The sequence below is a fragment of the Sporothrix schenckii genome (assembly GCF_000961545.1).
Source record: "Sporothrix schenckii 1099-18 chromosome Unknown Cont42, whole genome shotgun sequence".
NCBI classification, from domain to species: domain Eukaryota; kingdom Fungi; phylum Ascomycota; class Sordariomycetes; order Ophiostomatales; family Ophiostomataceae; genus Sporothrix; species Sporothrix schenckii.
Window position 1 is genome coordinate 12,516 of NW_015971143.1, and position 12,230 is coordinate 24,745.

General features: G+C 54.7%; 6 protein-coding genes across 6 annotated transcripts; 3 read left to right on the forward strand and 3 right to left on the reverse strand.

The window, feature by feature from the left end:
* Nucleotides 1-565: 565 nt before the first annotated feature.
* Nucleotides 566-1,263, reverse strand: SPSK_01956 (uncharacterized protein; the record flags this gene model as incomplete). Its single annotated transcript, XM_016728854.1, has 2 exons — nucleotides 566-1,169; nucleotides 1,223-1,263. 2 exons carry the CDS (start codon nucleotides 1,261-1,263, stop codon nucleotides 566-568), a joined length of 645 nt encoding a protein of 214 aa, XP_016589534.1.
* A 1,136-nt stretch (nucleotides 1,264-2,399) lies between these two features.
* On the reverse strand, nucleotides 2,400-2,708 carry SPSK_02065 (uncharacterized protein; the record flags this gene model as incomplete). Its single annotated transcript, XM_016728960.1, has 1 exon — nucleotides 2,400-2,708. The coding sequence occupies one exon, from the start codon at nucleotides 2,706-2,708 to the stop codon at nucleotides 2,400-2,402; it is 309 nt and encodes a 102-aa protein (XP_016589535.1).
* Nucleotides 2,709-3,358: 650 nt separating this feature from the next.
* Nucleotides 3,359-3,745, reverse strand: SPSK_02040 (uncharacterized protein; the record flags this gene model as incomplete). Its single annotated transcript, XM_016728937.1, has 1 exon — nucleotides 3,359-3,745. The coding sequence occupies one exon, from the start codon at nucleotides 3,743-3,745 to the stop codon at nucleotides 3,359-3,361; it is 387 nt and encodes a 128-aa protein (XP_016589536.1).
* Nucleotides 3,746-4,773: 1,028 nt separating this feature from the next.
* Nucleotides 4,774-7,386, forward strand: SPSK_01463 (uncharacterized protein; the record flags this gene model as incomplete). The annotated part of the gene is made up of 1 exon (XM_016728375.1): nucleotides 4,774-7,386. One exon carries the CDS (start codon nucleotides 4,774-4,776, stop codon nucleotides 7,384-7,386), a length of 2,613 nt encoding a protein of 870 aa, XP_016589537.1.
* A 542-nt stretch (nucleotides 7,387-7,928) lies between these two features.
* SPSK_01847 (uncharacterized protein) lies at nucleotides 7,929-8,951 on the forward strand (the record flags this gene model as incomplete). Its single annotated transcript, XM_016728746.1, has 1 exon — nucleotides 7,929-8,951. One exon carries the CDS (start codon nucleotides 7,929-7,931, stop codon nucleotides 8,949-8,951), a length of 1,023 nt encoding a protein of 340 aa, XP_016589538.1.
* A 782-nt stretch (nucleotides 8,952-9,733) lies between these two features.
* Nucleotides 9,734-11,793, forward strand: SPSK_01542 (uncharacterized protein; the record flags this gene model as incomplete). Its single annotated transcript, XM_016728451.1, has 3 exons — nucleotides 9,734-9,976; nucleotides 10,046-10,677; nucleotides 10,740-11,793. 3 exons carry the CDS (start codon nucleotides 9,734-9,736, stop codon nucleotides 11,791-11,793), a joined length of 1,929 nt encoding a protein of 642 aa, XP_016589539.1.
* Nucleotides 11,794-12,230: the final 437 nt, after the last annotated feature.

Here is a 12,230-nt window from a genome sequence, read left to right on the forward strand (position 1 = left end):
CCGGCCGTACTATCAAAACAAACTCTGTTTAGCGGCCGGTTGATTCGCAGATATTCAAGTCCTAGAATACTGTTTCCTGGAAACATCTCCGTATGATCTCGGTCTTTGCAACAGGCGTCATGGGCAGTGTTGTCGTCCGGCGGTGGAAGAGGGAACGTGAGGAAGTGGGACTAGTAATACAGTGAGATAGACTACTTTGTCTACAAAGTTGGTACAAAAATAACAAAGAAGGGAAGGTGTCATGACACAAAAACACCGTTAATTCTGCGGTGATTCAACAGGGTCTCACTGGGTATGCGAGCCAGATCCTATCACCTGGCCTACTCGGCACGGCCCATGGGTCCGTATTCTGATCACCTAGTAGTCAATTACCTCTGGGAAGTGCTGTTGTAATAATATGGAAGTTTTTTTTTTAAAAATAGACTTATTTATTATAATATCGACTTACATTACCTCCTAAGTATAACTCGAGCACAAAACATAAGTTACCAGTAAGAAGACTAAAAACAAGAATATACGTAGCACTCCACTAAAACACGTCCTAACGAATACTTAACGAATCCTTTTACCACAGACGGAACGGCGCCAGACGCTGGCCGTTGGAAACAAAGGGCGTAAAGACCACGCCGTTCGTGACGGGCGTGACCAGGCCATCTGTGCCCGTCGTGTACGACACAAACGTCTGCGTGACGGGCGTCTCGAGGCCGTTGGGTCCAGTGGTGTACTGCACCGGCGTGGCCAGCCCGTTGGGCCCCGTCGTGTACGCCACGGGTGTGGCCAGTCCGTTGAGGCCGGTGGTGTACGCGACGGGGGTGGCAACGCCATTGGGGCCCGTGGTGAAGGCTACGGGCGTCGTCAGTCCGTCGGGACCGACCGTAAAGGACGTGGCTCCCGTGGTGGCAATGGTGCCCAGAGGCGGCCCGGGCGGCACCGTCGGCCATGTCTCGACAGGCGGCGGTGGAGCCAGCGGCGTGGTGGCCGATGTCCAGGTAGTGGGCGTGGGCTCGGGCGGCGGTGGCAGCGGCGTGGAGGCAGGCAACGCCGTTGTATGCGGCCAGCCAGCACCACCGCCACCCCAACCACCACCGCCTCCACCACCGCTGCCGCCGGGACCCTCGAACCCCCCAGGCCCCGACGGCGGGCCGTGCTGAGCCATGGCGACGGTTATGCTAAACGTGTGTTAGTGAGTGGGACGAGAGGGATAGTAGCTTTGGTAACATACATGGACGCTAGGTAGCCCAGCGTAAGCATGTCGTGCTTCATATTGGCGTGAGGAGGTCTTGTGGGGAGAGTTTGTGACTTGAGTGGGTTCAGTCGTGATGTCTGCCAGTAGTTGAGCTGTTTGGTAAACTCGGCAAAGTAGAGAATTCCAGGGAGGGATGCTTCTCAATTAAATATGCGTCAGAGAGTCACTGTCCGTACTCCTTTACAAGAGTAGAATGCGTGGAAAGTGTGATATGGAAGAGCCCGTCCGGCAGCTTCTTAATATCTGGAGGAGACTTATTGTCTGTTCATTTATTCACATGATATTGATTGTCGTGGAGTTCGGAAGCCGGCATCTTTCGTCACCAGAGTTAAGCGCCGTTGTGTTGGCTCAACACGGCGCATGGTGTTAAGCTTCACGGACGGAGCCCTTGTCAATGTAAATAAAGTGGTACACATACGGTGGTGTGTAGTAGTAGAAGGATGCTTAGATAGATAGTATTGGAAACCAACGGATGTATAACCGATCGCCTTGCATAATGGTGTAAATGGCACACGAAGAATAATGTGGTGGAACGAATGTCCTGTGCCGTAATGCTGGGTCAGATAGTTGGAGTAGAGAGAGTCCGTTGTTGTTTTGTTTTTTTACAATAATTATAATAAGGAAGAGCTGTCGGAAAATTAATGTAAATCTCGGGGCCTTTCCGGAGGTGGCTGTAGATTTACAGCTCAGAGTCAGCAGGCCATGTTTAACCGCACGGCCGTCAAATGCATAAAGATGTTCTGGCAATGACATCACGTTGTTAAGGCAAAACGCCTTCGCGGCCAGCGCATTTAGCCGCCAACTTTAGCTTATGCTCTATGGCTTAAGTGCATCGACGGGGAAAGCACAATGCAATGAGAGTCCGATAAATGGAAGGAGCAGAGCCGCACCCACGCGTGGTCAGCGTGGGGAGGTAGATGAGCGTGGTGGCAGTCATCGGGAGAAGTGCGTTGAATAACTTGGAGATTCCCTGTGCTGCGACAATATCCGCAAAGAGAAAGGCAAGAAGCACAACGGTGCGTAAGTCAGGGGGTTACACATCCTCACTTTGTACTGATGGCATTATGGTATGTAAAATATAGCTTGCAACTCCTAAGCTGAAAGAGTTTTTATGCTGCTCATCGTTCCCATTCCCAAATAATGTCTCGTCGTTCTAGCAAGCCAACGGAGAATAGATGGGTGCCGCTGGACCCCCAAACAAAGCAGCAGACATACCATTGCTTTCAATGTCAAAGTATTCGTCCCGGCCATAATAGATGCATTCGCTGACCATGTTGTAGCAGTACGGTGCAAAGAACTCATAAGGAACAACTTTGGTGCATGGCGTACGGTTGGTCGCGCCCAGTGTGCAGGTGTCCAGCTCCCAATAGACTTCGTCAAAGGCGGGGATGATGGCCAGGTTGCCACCGTACTGCCGCATGAAGTTGCTGATACTACTGCAGTCGTCGAGATTGGCCGACATCTGGGGCAGGTAGCACCCGATCTCATCACGCTTGCCCAGCCGGGCCACGGCAGGTTCTGCCACGGGATTAATGGCCAGCGGCCCAGCGGCTCGCTTGGCAGCTGTCCCCGCGGCGGTCTTGTTTTGATGTGTATTAAAAAACGGACGAAAAGAATATACAGGGCAAGGTATATAGGTGTCCTTCGTCTCACACTGTGCTCGAACTAGCACAGTGCTCTGTTTGTGATCCTTTTTGTCGATGTCCCTCGCTTCTTTCTTTTTTTCTTTTTTCTTTCGTCTTCTTTCATTTCCACAACTATCCTTCGTCGCACGCTCTGTTTGTAGTCCTAACCATCAATGTCTCTCGCTTCTTTCTTTCGTTTTTCTTCTTTTATTATCCCCACCTCCTCTCCTGTTTTTTTTTATCCTATCCCATATCCAACACAAATGGAAGGCCGATATCACGTACGAAGAAACACCGGGTCGGTACCAAACTTTTCCATTTCCATCTAGAGAACTAGCCAAGCCGTATTGTATTAGTAGCCATCCCGTTTGTTCTGTACATGTGGTCTTGCCTGGCCCTGCCAGTTCTTTGTTTTCTTCTGTGTACTGAATGTCAATCTCTGTGCTGTTGTTTGAGTACTGTGTACGTGTACCGGACTGCTCAAGTCCTAGGAGGCTCCTAAATGAACAAGTACTCCCGTTTCCGACATGGTAGACCAAACACCGCTTTTATCGAGGTCCGTAAAGCCACGGACTATTGTTAGGGCTGTGCCGAACGCCGCGACCGATAGTAGCACAATGAGCGTGGCAAGCGGCTGAGCCAGCGGATGCGAAGGTGCAGGCGAACCTGAATTGGGAGCGACCTTGCTGGTAGGCCCCCGGCTATGCAATGTGACGGTAGTCGTCGGGCAGGTTGCTTGCACTCCAGTTCCAGACGACGCAGAAACGCAAGCTACGAAGATCTCATGGCAGTGCTTGTACGTTTTTAGGTCGTGGAGCCGCAGGTCGTCCGCCGCCGGCGCCGGCGCCGTCGACGTCGTCGTTGTCGTTGTCATTGTCGTTGTCGCGTGCTGTAAAGTGGGAACCGCGACCTAGTGGGCGTCATACGTGTGAGAATTTGTCAAAGTATTTTTACTCTTGACCACACCCAAAAGAAAAAGCCCGCACTGCTGGTATGGAGGTATATTTATCACTTACCAACTCGGCCGGCGCTGGCGCTAGGCTATGCTCGCTTTCCGGTGAAACCATGAGTTGACGGCGTATGGGGGGTAATGATTTCGTTTATTCCCCATTTATAATAATGAAAGGCGGTCTCAATAGGCGCGACGAAGGGAAAGAAGTGACAGAGGCAAGAAGAGGCAGAAACGACAGTTGAGTGTCTTTATAACCGTCTAAAGTGAGAGGCCATTTCACGTGTCGAATCAGCCTTGTTCTAGGAACCAGACTGCTACCACAAAGCCAACTGGTGAAATAAAGAACCCTCTAATACGAAAGGCTCGATAACAGGTCTGAAGCACCGTTTCTTCTCACACTTGTTGATACAAAGTGGGGGAGCCCTCGTCTCACCTTATTAGTCAGAACCACAGTGTTCTTTATCGGCTACTTGCTCAGCTCCTTGCTCGGTTATGTAGATTATTAGTTTAGTGGCCGATGGCTAGGGTGTGATGGCAAAGACTGCTCAAAGCCGCTCAACACCTCGTATTCCCCCATGCCCAACCCCGGCCGATCGACCGGGAATCTCTTAGCGGCAGTCCAGTCACGCCAGAAAGCAGTCACACGACCAAGGTTACGAACAGAATCGACTGTTTTTCACCGGAAAAGCATCGCTGGGCAATCTGTCACAACGCGTCTGTGTCCACAGTGAGGTCGACTACAACGACGGACATGTACGATGGATGTTGTGGAGAGGATTCTTGGGATTGTCTATGAAGCGTTTTTCGATATAGAAGGCCAAGTCGGCTGTTCGTCGACGAAATTCACCACACCTCAGGCGCAATCGCAACGGCTATGCTGCTGCTGATATGTGACAACAGTCTATTGCTAGCAACTTAACTCATGCATACGATCACTCGCCTCCAACACGATGCAGCCAATTGGCAAACGCGCACGGCAGGCATGCATCGCGTGCAACGCGCGGCGCGTCAAGTGCACTGTGACCGAGTCGATGCCATGTCGGAACTGCCTGGTGGACGGGCAGCAGTGTGAGGTGCGGGAGTCGCGGCGAGGCAAACATCCGAGAAAGCGGACAGCGGCATCCAAGACGGCATCGAAAACAACGTCCATTACGACGTCAACGTCGGCGCCGTCGACGCGCGGCGACGAAGTCGCTGCATCTGAAGCCCTGGTCACGTTGCTGAGAGACCACGACAGCGAACGCGACCACGACTACAAACACACAGACGCTGAGCCCCACCGCATATCCATCGCGCCAGTGACACCAGTGACGATGCCGGCCGCACAGCATGGTGCCACAAATACCGAAGCGGACGCCGATGCAGAAACATCGTCCGTCTTTTTGGGCGAGTCCAATACCCTACGATACGTCCAAGCTGACGCCGCTGACAACTGTGCCGTTACGCCGCCCGACAGCACGTCGCCCAGCAGCACGACCGCTCACCTCCTCCACCAAGTGCCCCAGGCCGACGCGCACGACGTGGAGAGCAAGGCGATGCTGATGATGCCGGGCGGTGACAGAAATGGCGGGCGTCTGAGCGACGGTTGCCGCAGCGGCGGAAACGGCATGCCGATCTGGGCGGCTGAGCGACGACGCATTCAGATGCAATTTCTGCAGACCGCCGGTGCCCTTACTGTCCCGCCCGCTGCGACCGTCGACCGGCTGCTCGACGCCTACTTCCGCTGGTTCCACCCGTGCTATGCCGTCGTAGACGAGGCCGACACACGCCAGAAACAAAAGGCGGGCACACTGTCGCCGCTCCTCCTACAGGCCATGCTTTTTATCGGGGCAATCCATGCTGGCGGTGGCGGCGGCATAACAGAAGATGACGACAACGATAACGGACACAACACGACGCAGCGACATAAATACATCTACTACAACCGCTGCAAGGACTTGTACGACGCCGACTACGAGCGCGACAAGGTGACTGTCATTCAAGCCGTCTTTCTCATGAGCTTCTGGCGTACGGGGCCCTTTTTGGAAAAAGACACGCGCCACTGGTTGGCGACGGCCATCAGCTTGGCCCAGAGCAAAGCCATGCACCGGTCGACTGTGCGGGTGGCAAGCGTGGTGGCCGCGTCGGGGACGACGTCGAGCGCAAAGGCGGGAACGTCGACGACGACGACAGGCGGAGCGCCCGCTCGTCAGCTGCGCCAGCTCAAACAGCGGCTCTGGTGGAGCATCTACACGCGGGAGCAGCAGTGTGCCGCCGCGCTCGGACTACCCAGCCGCATCCGCGACGAAGACTGCGACGTCGCCATGCTGCAGGCCCACGACTTTGAATTTGCATTCGCGGGCGCCGTGCATCATGACGGCATCGCGTTCCAGGTCGGGGCCACCGGGCTTGCACGCATCATGGGCACTATCATCCGCCAGGGCTACGCGCCTGGCCAGGCCCTGACGGCCGCCTGCAAAGCCACGCTCCGCAAAGAGCTGCGGGCATGGAAGCCGCCTCCGCTCGACGCCCACTCGCCGTTCTTGGAGTGCACGGAGGAATTCTCAGAGACGTACTCGGAGGACCCGGCCGGGAGCAGCGCCACGCCGTCCACGTTTTACACGCGCCTCCTCCACTTGAGCTACAACAACCTGCTGATTTTGATTTACCGCCCGGCCTACATCAGCCAGAGTGCTTCGCATGCCGCGGAGGGCGAATGCCGCATTGCACTCCACGCCGCCACGCGGAATTCGCGCATTGTCGAAGACCTCGTGGCTGTTCCGTCCCTTCTGGCCTGCCTGCGGCACGCTCCCGTCCACACCATCACCAACCTGTTCAACACGCTCTGCATGCATACCATTCACCTGCGCCGGCTCGCTGCACAACGCCGGCCTGGGCAGCCGGGTGCCACTGGTGCCGTCGCTGGTAGGAGCTATGGCACAAGCAGCGGCACGGCCACGGGCGGTGTTTTGACCATTGCCGAGCACCGCGCCAAGGTCTGCCTGCTCGGCCTGCAGGAGCTCCAGCGCACCTGGGACGTCCGCAACTGGATTCTAGAGCTCTTCTTCCGCTACCTGGACCGGTCTACCGCGGCGCGCCTGTCTGTCGGCGCCGGGACCTTCCCGGGAACTAATACCAATACGAGCATGGCCGTCGGCGATCACACTGTACGCGCAGCCATAACAACCGCCACCTCCCCAGCACCGGACTCGGACGGTGCCGGGGTTCTAACGGGGACTGCATCCGGGCCGTGGCCGGCAATGTCCTTGAGCAATCCGGCCCACCAGTTTTCCATCTTTGCCTGCATCGATGGCATCGACAGCAATGAGCGGCCCAGTCTCACATGTGCAGACCCATCGCCGATGAGCGGGTCCGACCTGCTCTCCCACACCCCATGGGCAGAGGCCGTGCCCACGCTAGAAGAACAGCAAACTTACCTCTTCTCGCAGATGGAGACAGACCACCTAGCCCTGGGCGAAGGCGGCGGGCTCTGTGGTTATTGGGGGTCGTTGGACAATACCACCGTGGCTCTGGCGTCCAATGTCGGTGTCGACAGCACGACCGACATATTGGGGAGGGAGTGAGAGGGTGTGATACTACGGTGGACAAACGGGACAGACTGTGGTAGGTGTATGGATGAAGAGGAGGAGGGGAGCATCATGCCATACTCTGTATTGTTTGTTAATTGTCGATTTACTGGGCGACAATCATACGTTGACCAAACTTTTGTTCTTTGCCCCGCTGTACGTGCCCTGACGTAGCCTAAGAGGTGCTCCAGCGCTGTGTAAACGTTCTCACTGGCAGTCCCCGCTCAAGTCGGCTACTTGACACTAGTGACGGCGTTTAGCGAATAAGCCGACTCGGCCAGCGGTCATTGGCGCGGGCGGGCAGTCTACAACAGTACAAAGTACTGTCATAAGATGATCGAGCCACCTGGTTCAAACACTGTCGTGGCCTCCTTCTGCTTGGAACAGGCTACTGATTCAGCGCCTTTACTGTTACAATGAACTCTAGAAGAACAATGCTGCTAATTCGACCACGACGGTTCTTCTTGAGGTCCGCCTCTGCCGCGAGTCGATATTTCACGACAACGTCGACTCGCGCAAGCGCCAGTAGCAACACAAATATGGCGGCCGCCGAGGCCGCCGAGAGGCTCATGGCCGCCCACGGCACTGCGACCGTCGTCCGTCGCCAGTACATCGACGCCAATCAGCTGGCCAAAATGGCCTGGACGCTGGGCCGCCCGTCTGTGTCGGGCGTCACCGTGTCGGACGATGCCGCCCTGCCCGATGGCACGCCTGTTCCCGCCGGTTATCACCTCGCCTACTTTGCACCAGGTGGGCTCGAGGCCGATCTGGGTCCGGACGGCACCGACCGCACATTCAACGCGCCGGTACCCTTTACGCGGCGCATGTGGGCCGGCGGGCGCATGGAGTGGACGACGAACACGGTCAGCGGCGGCTGCGACGGCCTGCGCGTGGGCGAGGTGGCCGAAGAGCGCACGCGGCTCGTCAGCGCGACGCCCAAATTGAGCAAGTCGAGCGGCCACGGCATGGTGCTTGTCGAGGTCGAAAAGGAGCTGTGGACGCGCCGAGGGCTGGCCGTCGTGGACCGGCGGTCGTGGATCTTTCAGCCGGCCGTGGCGCCCGATACGGAGACGCCGAAGTCAGCGTCGATATTGCCAGGCGCACCGTTCCTGTCATACAAGGGGCCGTCAACCGTCCACGACGAAATGGATAGCACACGCTCGACGGCCGCCTCGGGCGCCGCGAGCATTTCAGAGAACGCCACGGACCTAGTCCGTCACTTTTGCTGGTCGCCCGTCGCACTCTTCCGCTTCTCGGCGCTGACCTTCAACGGCCACAAGATCCACTACAACGAGGACTGGACGCAGAGTGTGGAGAAGCAGAATGGTCTGGTTGTGCACGGCCCTCTGAACCTCATCAACCTGCTCAACTACTGGCAAGATGCCACCGGCAACGTCACGGGGCCCCAACGCATCCACTACCGCGCCCTGCGGCCCCTCTACGCCGGCGACACGTACCAGATTCGCACACGAGGTAAGGCGGCGGGCGACGGGCCCCGTCCTGTGTGGGACGTTGTTGTCCAGAAGAACGGCAAGGACCATATGTCGGCGGAGATCCAGTAGTATGAGGGGCGCCTGTGGAAACAAGGCGCGGGAAGGACAGGCCGTTGTCTACATTTGCGATTACAGTAGCAAGCTTCAGTGCAGTGTATATGGCATCCAGTGCGTGCTGACAACTGTAAAGAAACTAGGCCGGACGTAGTGAGTGACCAGGAGGATACATCAGTGACAATGGCAAGCCAACGGGTGTATGTCCGATGACTAAGCGTGTGTAACACGAGGTGCGCGACACACTCGAAACAGTTCCTTCCCAGTTTCATTTTTTCCCAAGTAGTTTTCTGGCACGATACTTTTCAGCAATATTCCTTCGAAGCGCGTTTACTCGCTTCTGCATCCTCCATCCGACGCACCTCCAGTCCACCCATCGACAACGATGCCTTCCTGCTAAATTCTCATTTGGTGTGATACCTCGTTTGCTACATTCAAGCCGATGTCGCTGGTCCCAGGACCCAACGGCGTGCTTCGCCACCCAAACGATCAGTCATATCACCTGTCGACATCTTTGTACCTTCGTCTGAGTCTCTGTTTAAGTTCATCTCGCCAAGCTTCCTCTTATGTTTGAAGTGACGTTGAAATTGAACTCAGACTGGCTGACGAACTTCTACTCGATTTTCTGTCTTGTCTTGCTCTTCTTCTTCTACTTCTTCTTTGTATTCCTCTTCCTCTTCCTCCTCTTCATCCTCTTCTTCTTCTTCTTCTTCTCATCCCTATTTTACTCCACCATCCACAAACCCCAGTTGCACATCTTTGCCTTGCCAATGACAAACACCATAGCAACCGAAAACATGGACAGCATCCCCAAAAGGCTCAAGGATGCAGTAGTTTCCAAGAATTCCAACGTATCTACGTTTTCATTTATGACGTCTACGCCGCCGCAGATACAAAACAGCACACATATCCTGGCAGTATGCCCCGTGCAGCAGCATTACGCAAGTCGCAATTTGGATGGCTGGTTCTTGGCAGATTTCTACGCCTTTAACTTGCTATTTAAAGGACTCGGCGCCAGTCAAACCTGGCTCACAGCAGCGGTAAGTCCATGTCGTCTCTAGCGCAATATTAATGGAAATGTCAACGGAGGCTAACAGGTTAATATTCAGGACCCTACCGCTCTTGTCCAACAGTATGGCAAATACGTCCACGGTAATCCATACCAGGCGCGGAAAGTTGTTCTCAGCAGAAACATTCTCGAAAAGGGCCAAATTACGCCCGTCACTGTCATGAAACACGAGGACTTAGGCGATACATTTCTGGAACACGTAGCCAAGGTCTCGGAAACAGCAAAGCGCACACGTGGCCCGGTGCTTCTCATCGTCTGCTGTCACGGATTGCCTAACCATTACTTCTCTTTCGGGTCCGGTGAGGGTAGGGGACCGAAAATTTCAATTGTGCGCGTGCAGAACGTCTTGGAGCGCAATGTTCCCGTCTGTCTCCTGACCACAGCATGCTACTCGGCAGGGTGGAGTGTTAGCACGGATATCAACATTAGTACCATGACAGCTGCAGATGCCGAACAGGAATCGAACTCATGGGTGGCTAGCAAGAATATCTCGAGATACTCTGGGTCGATTTTTGCGAGCAGTATTATCGACGCCATGAAATCTGCGACCGACGAACTGGGACGACAAATCAGCACACAAGACATGGCCAATGCAGACGAGACGCTCTCGAAGCTCGACCAAAATCGGCGAAAAACCTCGCTACGAAATCGTTATTGGAGTTCTGCCGATCCGTGCATCTGTCCAGCCATACAATGAATCGCCTGGCCAGTAAGCACTATTTTACGTTTTCCAGTCAAGACGACCAGTGGGGAGTTCCCTGGCAGTATTCGATGTCTTTTTTCTTGACAGATTTTGCCAGCCGGTGGGCCAAGCTGGAAGACTACCTCTATACCGGCAGCGAAGTGGCTAAGTCGAATCTGGATCCGTCGCCAACCAACCCATCCTTTGGTACAGCTGGCCCTTCACGCACAGGCGGAGACACAAACGCCGGGATACGGACACGGACAGGACAAGACCACCAAGACTACAATCAGCCAAGACCGGACACAGTCCCCACAATCCGGTCGGTCAATACGGAACTTCCCGAGCGACCAAGCCAGTGGCTGATGCCGCTGCAGAAAGATGCCGGTCTCGGGATTTTAGAGGATGCCGCCATGGCCCGACACATCAACCGACTCGTGGAAGACATGAAAGACTCGTGTCCCGGTGACGAGCTCCGTGGTTACTGGCACTTGCTGGATGATTACTATTCCAGATGTGCCGAGACCGGCCGTAGTACGCTCGAGTACGATGGCGACGACGATGACGACGATGACGATGGCACCGGGGGCAGCTATATAGGTATGGACAACTGGAACCTGTTCTCGATCGTCCAGTACCGGACCACGGCGTCAGATTTTGCGACACACAATATTGTGGATGCATTGCGACTACCTCGACCCAACGGCCAGGACTGTCTTCACTGGGACCGCGACGCATGGGAGGACCGCATGGTAGCGGATCCACGGAACAAGGCCGCGAACGGGGCACAACTTGACGCCCGAATGCATCGGGTGTGGTCCTACCTGTCTAAGCGGTCTTTTTTTGAAATGCTCACGCCCGCTATCGACCAGGGCACGCATGTTATCCGCTTCCATAGGTACGTGATTGCGGCTATTTTCGAGGCACACCTCGGCAGTGAGTCCGCCGAAAATGCCGTCATGGACCAAGTGATCGACATTCTCAATCGTCACCAAAGCTACTATGCGTCTGTCGCCCGTTCGAGCCGCGAAGTGCTGATGTCGGCGCGTCGGTACCATTCTATTCGGCAGACTCTGAAACGAAAGCCTCGTCACAGCGAATGTTAGCAGGCCGATGCGCCCACTGGTCTGATGTGCAAGATCGAGTCTCTAAAACAGGTATCATTGAGTCTATGGGTTTTGTTCTTTGCTGCGCGTATGAGTGTCTGTCATTTTGTCTCGTTTTCTATTTCGTTTGAGTTTCTTTATCCTCGTTTCCTCTTTTTTTTCCTTTGCCATCCCGCTGGCCACAAGAATTTTTTTTTTTCCACTTGTCTGTGGAGTTGTTTGCCTTACTTTATTTTATTTTATTTTGTGAGTTCTTCAGTAGTTTCTTTTTTGTCTTTGAGACAGACAGTGAGAAACACAAGGGAAGAAGGGGAGGAGGAAGTCGTCGAACTAGTTTTCAAACTGGTGACCCAGTTGATGGATAACACGGATAATACTTCGCATTCTACATATTCAATTGTGCAGACTTTTCCTAGTACACCGTCTAACCTAGCCTA